This window comes from Halichoerus grypus, chromosome 5, assembly GCF_964656455.1.
Source record: "Halichoerus grypus chromosome 5, mHalGry1.hap1.1, whole genome shotgun sequence".
Classification (NCBI taxonomy): domain Eukaryota; kingdom Metazoa; phylum Chordata; class Mammalia; order Carnivora; family Phocidae; genus Halichoerus; species Halichoerus grypus.
Window position 1 is genome coordinate 302515 of NC_135716.1, and position 13618 is coordinate 316132.

Sequence of the window (13618 nt, forward strand, 5' to 3'; positions counted from 1 at the left end):
CAGCTCAGGGACATTGTTTTCATGGTGGAGGGCAAGGCCATTGGTCTGCCTTTCTCCTGCCTCAGTCTCTCTCATTTCCACCCTGACTAGATGAAATCACTCTAGAGTCCTGGGACAGATGTGTCATCTGACCAGCTGGCCTCTCATGTGCTCATGACCCTGACACTCTTTCCCACCCTCATCATCGTACAGCACGATTTTGATGGCCCACAACTGACAGGCCACAAGGTGCCTCCTTGGGCAACAGCCCTCAGCACCTTTCAGCAGGCGAGGATCATTCTTTACCTCATAGCCCCTGTGGGGGCCCTGGCACCAGGGCTGGGTCACTTCTGCTGAGTGGTGGAAAAAAGTGCAGAAATAATGCTTCACACTTGCTGAGTGTTTCCTCTATGTCAGTACTGAGCTAAGGACTTTATCATAGGCACATTATGTGCCTTAATCCTCATAAGAATAAATGAGGACACTGAGTCAGAGATGGTAAGTGATTTTTCCCAAGCCCCACAGCCAGGGAGCAACAGGCTGAAGTCCAGTCCCAGATTTCTGGATTCCCAGCCCAGTCCTCAGGGTTTGCTGGTCCCTGACACATTAACTGCCACCCTTCACTCTGCCTCCAGCAACCAGGAGCAGACTTCCCAGGAGTGGGAGCCTGCATCCCGAGTCCTGCCACTCTCTGACTTCTCCTCAGGACAGTGAGACTGAGCTGCTGGTCATCGCTGTCAACTGGTAGAGTTGGATCCTGGCTGTGCTGAGTGGGCCACGCACCTGGCATGTTGGAGTAGGCTGCCTCCCAGCTGGCATGGGCCTTCATGCTCTCATCCAGTCTCACAACACTGGCCCATGTTCTCCAAGGCCTGCTTCTCCCAATCCCAGTAACTGGAAGTCATGACCTTGCCCAGAAAGGTCCAGCAACAACCAGAGGTCAGGGCAAAGATGGCAAACTATACAACTGGTTTCTTAAAACTCTGATTTCCACTTTTGCAGTCACCACTGCATTAACTTATGAGACCAGCCTGCACACAGAGAACAAAATAGACAGAATTGTCCTGAAGTCGTCAGAGATCTACTAAGGAGTGAAGACTTGAGGGCTGAGGAGGCATCAGTGCAGCCTGGCGCACAGATGGTCCTGCCTCTCCCTCGGGACAGCTGAGGCCAAGAAGCTGAGCTGACCATCGGGTGCTTCCATGGCTCCAAACATCAGAGTTCAGAGGCCACAGAAATGAGCCCTAGTTAACATTCCGTGTTTCCACTTGGACTCCTGAAAGGCTATACCCAGGAGTAGGATGAGCCATAAGTAGACCAGCTCTCAAACCTAAGCCTGATTTCCAGTCAGCTCAGTCCCAGATGGGATTCAGGTTATCTGACCTTTCCCCAGCTGCCTGTCAGAAACAAAAATAAATCCAGAGCCTCAAATGATCTCTACAGTTTTTCATCAGAATTTCGGTCTAAAATTATCTATAAATTCCTAAAGAATTAACCAAAAAAAAAAAAAAAAAACTAGAACTGATAAGTGATTATGGCAAGTTTGCAGGATACAACGTAAGTTTACAAAAGTCAGTTGCTTTCCTATATACTAGCAATGAACAAGTGGAATTTGAAATTAATACCATTTACATTAGCACCCCCCAAAAATGAAATACATAGGTATAAATCTAACAAAATATTTACAAAATCTATATGAGGAAAGCTACAAAACTCTAATGAAAGATAAAGAACTAAATAAATGGAGAGATATCCCATGTTCATGGACAGGAAGATTCAATACTGTCAAAATGTCAGTTCTTCCCAACTTACTCTATACATTCAGTGCAACCTCAATCAAAATCCCAGCAAGTTATTTTGTGGATATCAACAAACTCATTCTAAAACTTACATAGAAAAGTAAAAGATCCAGAATACCCAACACAGTATCAAGGAGAACAAAGTTGGAGGACTAATACTACTCAATTTTAAGACTTACTAGGGGCGCCTGGGTGGCTCAGTTGGTTAAGCGTCTGCCTTCAGCTCGGGTCATGATCCCAGAGTCCTGGGATCAAGCCCCACATCGGGCTCCCTGCTCAGCGGAGAGTCTGCTTCTCCCTCTGCCTGCCGCTCCCCTTGCTGTGTGCTCTCACTAGCTCTCTCTCTGAAAAATAAATAAACAAAATCTTAAAAAAAAAAAAACCTTACTGTAAAGCTACCATAGTGAAGACAATGTGGTATTGGTAAAGAATAGACAAATAGATCAATGGAACAAAGTAGAGAGCCAAGAACTAGATCTATAAAAATATAGGCAACTGATTTTGACAAGGGGGCAAAGGAAATTCAGTGGACTAAGGATAGTCTTTCCAATGAATGGTGCTGGAGCAACTGAACATCCGCATGTAAAAAAATGAATGTAGACACTGATTTTACACCCCTCACAAAAATCAGCTGAAAATGGATCACAGACCAAATGTAAAACACAAAACTCCTAGAAGATGATGTAGGAGAAAACCTAGGTGATCTTGGGTGTGGCGATGATTTTTAGATGCAACATTAAAGGCACCATCCATGAAAGAAATAATTGATCAGCTGGACTTCATTAAAATTAAAAATTTCTGCTCTTCAAAAGACAGTGGCAAGAGAATGAGAAGACAAGTCACAGCCTGGGACAAAGTATTTGCAAAAGCTACATGTGATAAAGGACTGTTATCTAAAATACCAAGAACTCCTGACACTTGGCAGTGAGGAAACAACACAGTTAAACATGGGCCAGCGACCTTAACAGACACCTCATCAAAGAAGATACACAGGGGCGCCTGGGTGGCTCAGTCGTTAAGCGTCTGCCTTTGGCTCAGGTCATGATCCCAGGGTCCTGGGATCAAGCCCCGCATCGGGCTCCCCGCTCTGCGGGAAGCCTGCTTCTCCCTCTCCCCCTGCTGTGTTCCCTGTCTCGCTGTGTGTCTCTCTCTGTCAAATAAATAAATAAAATCTTTAAAAAAATAAAAATTAATTAATTAATTAATTAATTAATTAAAAAAAAAAAGAAGAAGATACACAGATGGCGAATAAGCATATAAAAGATGCTCCACATCATATGTCATCAGGGAAACACAAAACAATGAGATCCCATGACACACCTACTGGAATGGCCAAAATCCAGAGCACCGACGACACCAGATGTTGGTGAGGACGCGGAGCAACAGGAACGCTCACTCATGGCTGGTGGGAGAGCAGAACGGTGCAGCCACTTTGCAGGATGGTTTGGAGATTTCTTACAAAATTAAACACGCTCTTACCATGTGATCCAGCAACCATGGCCCTTGGTATTTACCCCAAAGAGTTGAAAACTTATAGCCCCATCAAGACCTGTGCATGGATGTATGTAACAGCTTTATTCAGAGTCACCAAAACCTGGAAGCAACCAAGACTTCCTTCGGTAGGTGAACAGATACGTGACCCGCAGTCCATCCAGACGATGGGATGTTATTCAGCGCTACATAGAAATGAGCTCTCGAGCCATGGAAAGACATGGAGGGACCTTAAATGCATATTGCTAAGTGAGAGAAGCCAGTCGGAAAAGGCTCCATACTGTGTGATTCCAGGTCTCTGACACTCTGGAAAAGGCAGAACCATGGAGACAGATGAGTGGTCGCCAGGGGTTGGGGGGAGGGAGGGACAGTCAGAGCACAGAGGATTTAGGGCAGGGAGACTACTCTGTATGACACTCTACTGGTGGACACACGTCATGACATGTTTGTCCAAACCCACGGAAGGTCCAGCACCTGGAGTGAGACCTGAGGTCAACTAGACGCTGGGTGATGATGATGCTTCATGATCATGTCCCCGCGTAGGTTCATCGACCGTAACAAATGCACCACTAGTGGGGATGATGATAATTGGGGAGATTGTACATGAGCAGGGGTAGGGGGTGTATGGGAAATCTCTGTACCTTCCCCTGAATTTTGCTCGAAAAAGCAGTTTTTCCGTCTGTGCCCAGGTGCAGTGTTGTGTGTATGTATGAGGGCAGAGTCACGGGGGAGTCAGCCTTTTTGGAGCTCACAGGACACTCTGTTGTTGAAAAACAGGACCTGAGATGCTGAGGGGTGAGAGGTGGCCCACCACCCTGTAGGAGCACAGGCAGGTGCTAGATCCAGGAGTGAGGCCTGCAGAGAAATAACTGTATCAAATCAGAGTTAGAGAGGCCTCTGGGAGGGCCACCCCCAGCTGTTGTAGAAATGGTTCTGTGCCTGGTGCTGGGGTGTGACCAGAACACACACACACACACACACACACACACACACACACACACACACACACACACACACACACACACACACACACACACACACACACACACACACACACACACACACACACCCCGGAGTGGCATGATGGGCCCCAGAGGAGAGGGAGCTGTCTGAGGACAGGAGGGCAGCTACTCTAGGCTGCACTGCCCAGGGGTCGGGTGCCAGCAATGAAGGGTGGACAGGCCATTCACAGGGAGCCCCCCAGCAAGTATCAGGCCACTGAAGCCTGCAGCCCCCATTTGGGAGGTGAGGAGAACACTGAGAAATGACCCAGGCCTCTTGGGCCCTGACTTCAGACACCTGTGAGGCCCAGGCCAGTGAGTAATGTGTTCAGGCTGGTAGCTGGGCCAGACTTCCGCCTCCCCACCAACAAGTAACCTGTTCCTGCCCCTCCCAGAACCTCCCCCAGGTAACCTGTGCCTGTCCCCCCTCCCCCCAGGACCTCCTCGCTTCGGTGGAATTCGGGCACCAAGGAGCGCATGCTCATCAAAGTTGCAGACCGGGAGCCCAGCTTCCTCTCCTCCCAGGGCAATGGCTATGCCCTAGATGGCCAGCCTGGCAGCCGCTCCCGCAGACCCTCAGGTGGGCAGCACTCGCCCAGCCTACAGACGTTCGCCTCGGACTCTGATGGCCCTGTCTTCTTCCCTGAGCGTCGGCCTTCGCCCTTCCTGAAGAGGGCTGAGCTCGGTAGCTGCTCCCCACTGCTGGCCCAGCCACGCAAGCCCACCAGCGACTCACAGCCCTCCTCCCCACGCTACGCCTATGAGCCCCCACTCTATGAGGAGCCCCCCGTGGAGTACCAGGCCCCCATCTATGACGAGCCCCCCATGGACGTCCAGTACGAGGCTGGCGGGGGCTACCAGGCAGGCTCACCCCAGCGGTCTCCAGGCCGCAAGCCACCCCCCTTCCCACAGTCTCCCAAGCAGGGCTCTGCCTCGCCCTACCAGCAGCTGGTGCTGACCAGGCAGAAGTGCCCCGAGCGCTTCCTGAGCCTGGAGTACAGCCCTGCAGGCAAGGAGTACGTGCGGCAGCTGGTGTATGTGGAGCAGGCGGGCTCCAGTCCCAAGCTGCGTGCAGGCCCAAGGCACAAGTATGCACCCAATCCTGGAGGTGGCTCACTGCCCCTGCAGCCCAGCCCCTGCCTGCTGCGGGATCAGCGCCTGGGGGTCTCCTCTGGGGACTACAGCAGCATGGAGGGGCCTGAGCTGCGGCACACCCAGCCACCGGTGCAGCTGCCCCAGGCCCAAGACGACGCTATGTCCTGGTCCAGCCAGCAGGACACCATGTCCTCAACAGGCTACTCCCCGGGCACACGAAAGAGGAAGAGCAGGAACCCTTCTCTGTGCCACGCCCCCAGCACCTCGTCCACTGAAGGCCCCGGGGACCGTGACCTCCTCGGTGAGCAGCCCCTGGCTGAGGAGCGGCCTCTGTGTGGGCCTGGCCTGGCCCCAGTGAAGCGTGCAGAGGGCAAGACAGGCGAGGCCGAGCCTTTCCTGGCTCAGGCACGACTGGCCTGGGAGGCGCAGCAGGCCCACTTTCACATGAAGCAGAGGGGCAGCTGGGACTCCCAGCAGGATGGCTCGGGCTACGAGAGCGACGGGGCCGTGCCGCTGCCCATGCCCGGGCCTGTGGTGCGTGCCTTCAGTGAGGACGAGGCGCTGGCCCAGCAGGAGAGCAAGCACTGGCAGAGGGGCGCCTTGGAGAGGCTTGCTTTCCCCCAAATCCTACTCGAGAAAAGCGTCTCCGTGCAGACCAACCTGGCCTCGCCAGAGCCCTACCTTCACCCCTCACAGGTAGGGAGGCGCTGCCAGGGCCCCTGGGCAGAGGTGGGGCAGGTGGTGGTCCCAAGGCATGGTGCGGCACTCAGCTCCTGGTAAGGCCTGGCCAGGTCCTGGCAAGTCACCTGCGGGTCAGGAGGCCGTGCCCTGACTCCATCCAGCCCATGGATGCAGGGTAGTCAGGGAAACAGGTGGGCAGCCACCCAGCCGCTGCGCCCCGGAGCCTCTGTTCTCCCAGCTGTGCACGGGCTCTCAGGTGAGGAGCTACGCAGGTGCAGTGCCAGGTGCCCTTGCTTAGAGCTCTTCTGCAGCAAGGAGGGGGGACCAGACACCTGGTCCTCGTGCTGCCTCTGGAGCCAAAGCAGAAGCCTGGCCTGGCTTGTCCTCTCTGGTCAGGCTCTCTGAACCCATGTGCGTGTTCTGTCTAGGTCATGTGCTGGAGCTTGATGCCCCAGAACTTTGTGTGGGCCAGTGTCCTAGTTCTCACCTCCTGACCCCTGACCTTTCACACCAGTCTGCTGCATGAAGCCAAGGCTGAGGGTCTGCCCTGGCATCTGCCAAGAGCTGGCAATGGCCAGAGGGCCTCCTGGTGTTGGGCTCTCAACCCCACCAGGGAAGACGTGCCCAAGGACCCGGTAACCTTGGGAGGCCAGTGTCCCTGGGCAGGGCTGCTTTAGTGCCCCTCCAGGCTAGAGAGCTCAGAGCAGTGTTTCTGTCTAAGCCAAGAAAACAAAGGGCTGTTACCCCAGTGATGCCCTGTACGGTTATGCTGAGGCCATTAGGGAGGCAGGGAGGGGGCTTGGGACAAACCTTCCCTTCCCAGCATTGTGGGAAGCATCCTAGCCCCCTTGCAGGCTGGCCCTGCCACTGCCCGGCCTCACTCTGCCCCCAGTCCCATGTGGGGATCTTTGTTGGAAGGGTAAGGCTCTGTGACGGGAGGGGCGGGCAGTGTAGTGGACCAGGAGAGACATCTGTGTCTCTCTATGGAACTTTGCGTCTTGGGTTTTTCTCATGTTGGCGGGGCTGCCCTTTTCGTCTGTTTCTCAACCTCAGAGCTCAGTGAACTAGCAGAAGCAAGGCCAGAAGGAGACAGTGCTCTTCCACCGTGCACAGGGTCTCGGCACTCTACGTGGAGAGGGCAGCATCCCCTAGCATCTTCCCACCAGGGGCTAGTCGGCCCAGAAAGCCAATGAAACACATGTGTGGCTTCCTCCCGCCCCCAGACATGCACTGGACGCCCCCCCCACCACCACTACCAACCCTCAGTTGCAGGAATAGGGAGGGCACTTCTTTACCCCTCAGGGTAAAGGTTGGAAGAAGGGCCTCTGTGGGTCCCTTCCAGCCTTGTGCGAGGATCTGGCATGTGTTTGTGCAGTGGGTAGAACAGGATGAGGCACAGAGCTCCTCCCGCAGCCTCGCGGCAGCAGGGGAGGCCACACCCCCTCATGGCCCCTCTGTCCTTCCTAGTCTGAGGACCTCGGCTCCTGTGCCCAGTTTGAGAGTAGCCGGCAGGCCCGCAGCGTCATGCCCAGCGCTAGCTGTGTGTTCCCCGCCTTCACTCTGCGCAAGCCGTCCTCGGAGACCGACATTGAGAACTGGGCCTCCAAGCACTTCAACACGCATACACAGGGCCTCTTCCGGCGGAAGGTGTCCATCGCCAACATGCTGGCCTGGAGCAGTGAGTCCATCAAGAAGCCCATGATTGTAACGAGCGACCGCCACGTGAAGAAGGAGGCCTGTGAGATCTTCAAACTGATCCAGATGTACATGGGTGACCGGCGCGCCAAGGCTGACCCGCTGCACGTGGCCCTGGAGATAGCCACCAAGGGCTGGAGCGTGCAGGGCCTGCGGGACGAGCTCTATATCCAGCTGTGCCGGCAGACCACGGAGAACTTCCGCCTCGAGAGCCTGGCCCGCGGCTGGGAGCTCATGGCCATCTGCTTGGCCTTCTTCCCACCCACACCCAAGTTCCACTCCTACCTGGAGGGCTACATCTACCGGCACATGGACCCCGTCAATGACACCAAAGGTAAGGCCCAGTGCGCGAGACCCCTTGGCACCCACAGCTCAGGGAAGGGCTGTGGCAAGAGCTTCCCGGTCTACACTGGCAGCCGGTATGTGGAGGCAGGCACAGCACCTCCAAGCAGACACACATGTCCTCTGAGGACCATGTCCTAGGTTCCCACTGGGACGTGGGGTCCTCAGGGAGCCCCCTCCCTGCCACTGAGGCCCCGAGAAGAATGACAGGCAATCCTGGAACAGGGTCCCCAGCCACAGGCCAACAGGTCAGAGAGGAGGGGTCCAGATGAGGACTGGCCTCCATGTCTCAGCCAGCTGGCCTCCACTCTGCTGAGGCCTCCGTGCCTGGCCACTCTGCTTGATGAGGGTACTTCCTGTGCCTGTGTACTTACTATATTCGCTTTCAGCCATACTGTGGCCTGGAGAGGTAGCCACCCCAGCCAGGCTCGGGCCATCTGTTGTGGGTGGGGAAGAGATGGGGGTTCCTGGAGCAGGGCTCCTGAGAGCAGGGAGGAGCATGGTGAGCCGGGCATGCATCAGCCCAGCACCAGGTCTGGCAAGTGCATCTGGCCATTGGGGCACTGCAAGCTGACCTGGCCCTGAGCCACCCCAAGGTGTCAGAGGTTGGACCAGCATGGGTAGCCACCTGCTGATGGCTGCCTGGGGCCAAGTGTGGGGCCAGATCCTGCCAAGGGCTCCTGAAAGCCATGCATCAGGTTTGTCTGGTCCCAGACCTGGCCTGCTCTGGGAAAGACTCAGGGCCACGGTCCTCCTAACCAGACAGTGCCTGTGCAGTCGGCACAAGTCCTGTGCCGCGCAGAGAGAGCGTGGGGACAGGGCCGTGGGCAATAGCTGCATCTGCAGCAGGCTGCCCACCACCCAGACAGTCGTGGGTATCCACGAGGCATGGCCATGGCACCGGCAGCTGGACACACATGTGTGCAAATGTGTGCACACACTCACACGCCCTCCAAGCTCCTCTTTGGGAGTGACTGTCCACCTTGATCTGGCCAGGGCCTTGCCCCGGTGCAGGTGTGTGGGGCCAGGGTGTGTGCACACAGTGATGGGGGCTGCAGCTTCCAGGGCGGTGGTGGGTCCTCGGGAAGGGGCGTCAGGCACAGCACCATCCAGCACATCAGCCGTTGGGCCACAGATCTGGAAGCCGTGGGATTTTCACTGGGGCATGTGGTTTTGGGCGTTGGTTGGTTGGTTTTTAAGATATATTTATTTTGAGAGAAAGTGCCCGGATTGGGGGAGCGGCAGAGGGCCAGAGTCCTCAAGCAGACTCCCCGCTGAGTGAGGAGCCCAACATGGGACGATCTCACAATCCATGAGATCATGACCTGAGCCAAAACCAAGAAAGTTGGATGCTCAACCAACTGAACCAACCAGGCACTCCTAACTGTGGCATGTGGTTTTTGAAGCAGGGTCACTGAACACAGCATATGAGTCTCCCCGGGTAGTTCCCCCCAACATGCAAAACATGCAGCCTGATGGGCAGCCTGAGTCTGCCTTGTCTGCCACTCTTCTCAGGCCTTTCCAGGAGAAGGTGGGCCCCCTTTAGCTTCCTGGTTCACTTCAGCCTACTCCTCAGAGGCCTTAAAGTGTGTGTCCACTGCTCAACACATGGCCCTTGGGGCCTCAGGGAGCACTTGCTAAGTAAAAAGGTGAGTGAGCAATGAATGGACAGAGGCCCAGACTCCTGGGACCATTCCTGCCAGCCAGCTGGGGCTCCTGTGGAGAGCTTGAGCTCCAGGCCCCGTGCTGGGCCCAGCAGGACACTCCTTATGGCACAGAGCTTTATGGGCCTTTGTCCCAGTGTCTAGTCTGCACCATGGGGATGGGGCTGGAGTATGTGAAGGAATTGGTGGTCAGCCTGGACATTTGTGGCTTTGAACGTCTGCCCACCCCGAGGGAGGCCCAGCTGGTCTCAGAGCGCCACATGTTCTCGGCCCTCAGAGGGAGATTGCGTCTGTGTGGTCCCACCAACAGGAGCCTGCTTCTAGGCTGTGGGGTCCTATCTCACATGTATGACACGGGGCTGCCTTCCCGCCAGAAACCAACCCCAGGACCATTCCTGGGTAGGCATCTGCCGTAGGCCCTGCTCAGCGCTGAGCCAGAGGAGAGGCCTTGTGCTCCCTCCCACCCGCACATCAGGACAGGCGTGCTGGCTGGTGGTCAGGAAGGCAGACCCCACCAGCCCACAAGGATGGAGCCTGTGCTTGGAGAAAGGAAACTGCAGCCTGTCTCAGGGTCACTGGCAAGGGCAGAGCTGAGCCCGGCTCCCGAGTGGCGCTGCACCCTGAACCATGCTGCCTGCCTGGGCCTCAGAGATGTTGGATTTCATCTGCCAGCACGTGTGACATCTACTGTGTGGTCACCACTGCAGGGGACCGAGGCACCAATGCAGTGAGCCCCAGTTCACATGTCTGCGGACCCCCAGCTCAGCCTTGTCTCATACATGGCCGCACCTTTGTGCCAGCCAGCAGCAGGGTGCTGTCACAGCTGGTGTCCTCAGGACCTCCCTCGCAGGCTTTCAGCAGACATGAGACTGCAGCCCTCCCGTGTGCCCCACGCAGCAGCACTTCCTGCCGAGGACAGTTCCCTTCACCGCTCACGTGTTCACTAAGACTCAGGGTTTCCATGTAAAGGTGTCAGATGGAACACATACATTTACCTGGACTCTACCTTGAAGTCCTGCTAAATGAACAGGGAAGGAATTTTTAAAGGAGAGGGGAAACAACAACAACAACAACAAGGGAATGTAAACTGGTGCAGCCACTGCGGAAAACAGTTTGGCAGTTCCTCAATTACAAATAGAATTACTGTAGGATCCATCTATTCCACTTGTGTGTATATACCGAAAAGAATTGAAAGCAGAGACATGAACAGATGGGTACGTGTGCACTCAGATCCCTGGCAGACCTGAGACAGACTGCAGTTTCCTTTCTCCAAGCACAGGCTCCATCCTTGTGGGCTGATGGGGTCTGCCTTCCTGACCACCAGCCAGCATGCCTGTTCCTGATAGTCACAACAGCAAAGAGGTGGAAGCAGCTCAAGTGTTTGTCAGGGGATGAGCAGAGACATAAAATGTGGTCCATCCATACAGTGGACTATTATTCAGCCTAAAAAACGCAGGGAATTCTGACACATGTACAACATGGATGAAACTGGAGAACATTACACTCTGTGAAATAAGCCAATTCAAAAAAATACTGTATGAGTCCACTCTTAAGAGGCCCCTAGGATATTCATATTCATAGAAACAGAAAGAATGGTGGGTGCCAGGGGCTAGGGGAGGGACAGCTGGAGACTTGTTTAATGGCTGTGGAGTTTCTGTTTGACCTGATGAAAAGTTCTGGAGATGGAGGGTGGTGATAGTTACACAACAGTAAGTGTACTTAATGTCATTGAACTGTACAATGAAAAGTGGTTAGTTATAATGGTATATTTTATCTTATGTATATTTTACCACAATAAAAATAAGAAAGTCCACAAGGACAAAGAGAATGAACACTATGTTTTAGAAGCTGAAAAGTACATGAACAGGTGGCAGGAAGCTGACTTGGCAGACCAAGAAAGGTGGATCCCAAGCAGACAGTGACAAAGCTAAGAAGCTGAAGCAGGTAGCAAACCCTTAAAACTCCATAGTGGGTGGAGCCAGCTTCCTCCAGCAGTGGTTCGGGAAGCGCGTGATCTTGAAGCTGAAAGAAAAGGACTAGTTGAGAGTCTGTTTAAGAAACAAGCAGCTACCATAGAGTAGGTGAGAGCGTAGATTTTGGACCCAGAGCATTTGGACTCAGATCCCAGCCACATTTTCAAGATAGGCAATAAAACAAGTCTCAATAAATGCTAAAGAAGACAAATCATAGAAAGTGTGTTTTTTAGTCATGACAGAATTAATGATGAGTAACACTAAGATCTCTGGAAAATCCCCAAATACCTGGAAACTAAAGAGCGTACTACTGAGTAGCCCATGGGTCAAATAAAAACCTACGGGGAAATTAGAAAGTATTTTGAACTGAAAGAAAATGACAACAGAACATATTAATTGTGGGATGCAGCCATAGCAGTTGCAAGAGGGAAATTCATAGCATCTAAATACCTTTACTCTAAAATAAGGCCTCAAATCAGTGGCCTCTGTGCCTTAAAAAATAAATTATACTAAAAGCAAGCAGAAGAAAGAAAATACTGAAGATCAGAGTAGAAATCAGTGAAAGTGAAAACAGAAAAACTGCAGAAAATCAATGAAACAAAAAGCTAAGTCTTTGAGAAGATTGATAAAATCGATAAATCTCTAGATTTATCAGACTGATTGGGACAAAAAGAAAACATAAATTACCAATATCATGAATGAGAGATGATGTCACTACAGATTCAACATGTCAAAGGATAATAAGATGAACAACTTTATGCCAGTAAATTTGACAGTTTAGAGGAAATGGACAGATTCCTTGAAAGACACAAACTACTATGGGGCGCCTGGGTGGCTCAGTCATTGGGCGTCTGCCTTCAGCTCAGGTCATGATCCCAGGGTCCTGGGATCGAGCCCCGCATCGGGCTCCCTGCTCCGCGGGAAGCCTGCTTCTCCCTCTCCCACTCCCCCTGCTTGTGTTCCCTCTCTCGCTGTGTCTCTCTCTGTCAAATAAGTAAATAAAATCTTAAAAAAAAAAAAAAAGACACAAACTACCAAAGATCTCTCAGTAAGAAACAGACAACCAAAAAACCATGTAGCTATTAAGGGAATTGAATTGGTACTTAAAACCTTCCCACAAAGAAAATTAAAGGCCCAAATGGCTTCACTGGTCAATTTTACTGAACAGTTCATTGTTTGTATAGCAATTCTTTACAAACTCATTGAGAAAATTGTAGTGGAGGGAATATCTCCCATTCATTCCATACCAAAATTATAAAAGGACGTTACAAAAAAAAGAAAAGTGCAGATAGTAGTATCCCGTCTGAACATAGAGCAGAAATTTTTAACAGTATTTTAGCAAATTGAGTCCAACAATATATAAAAAAGATAATGCATCTTGAATAAGTGAAGTTTATCTGAAGAATGAAAGGTTGGTTTAACATTAAAAAATGGCAAATGGTAATTTGCCATAGCAACAGAGTAAAGAAGAAAGACCATGTGATCATCCCAATAAGCGTAGAAAAAGCATTTGGCAAAAATCCAACATTTCTATTCCTGATAAAAATTCTAAACAAACTAGGAACAGAAGGGAATCTCTTCAACCTGACAAAAAGCAAATATTTTTTTTAAACCCTACAGTACCCAAAAGAATGGAAAGCTAGAACTCAAGCAGATACTTATACACCCATGTCCATAGCAGCATTACTCACAATAGCCAAAAAGTGCAAACAACCCAGGTGTCTAGCAGGTGCATGAATAAGCAGAATGTGGGCTCTCAGTACAGTGAATATTTTGCAGCCATAAAAAGGGATAAAGTTTGATACATGTTATAACATGGAAGAACCTTGAAAAGTTATTCTAAGTGAAAGAAGCCAGATACAAAAGGGCAAAAACTGTACAACTTATATGAAATATCT

General features: G+C 52.1%; 1 protein-coding gene across 7 annotated transcripts in view; it reads left to right on the plus strand.

Annotated features, from left to right (window-relative positions):
- The window catches only part of ARHGAP39 (Rho GTPase activating protein 39), an 89531-nt gene that overhangs the window by 65118 nt on the left and 10795 nt on the right, over window positions 1–13618 (plus strand). For all 7 annotated transcript variants that reach the window (XM_078071819.1, XM_078071822.1, XM_036105774.2 and 4 more), the window contains 2 exons: window positions 4708–6061; window positions 7514–8075. In XM_078071819.1, coding sequence (XP_077927945.1) covers window positions 4708–6061; window positions 7514–8075 — 1916 coding nt within the window. The remainder of the gene's footprint in view (window positions 1–4707; window positions 6062–7513; window positions 8076–13618) is intronic.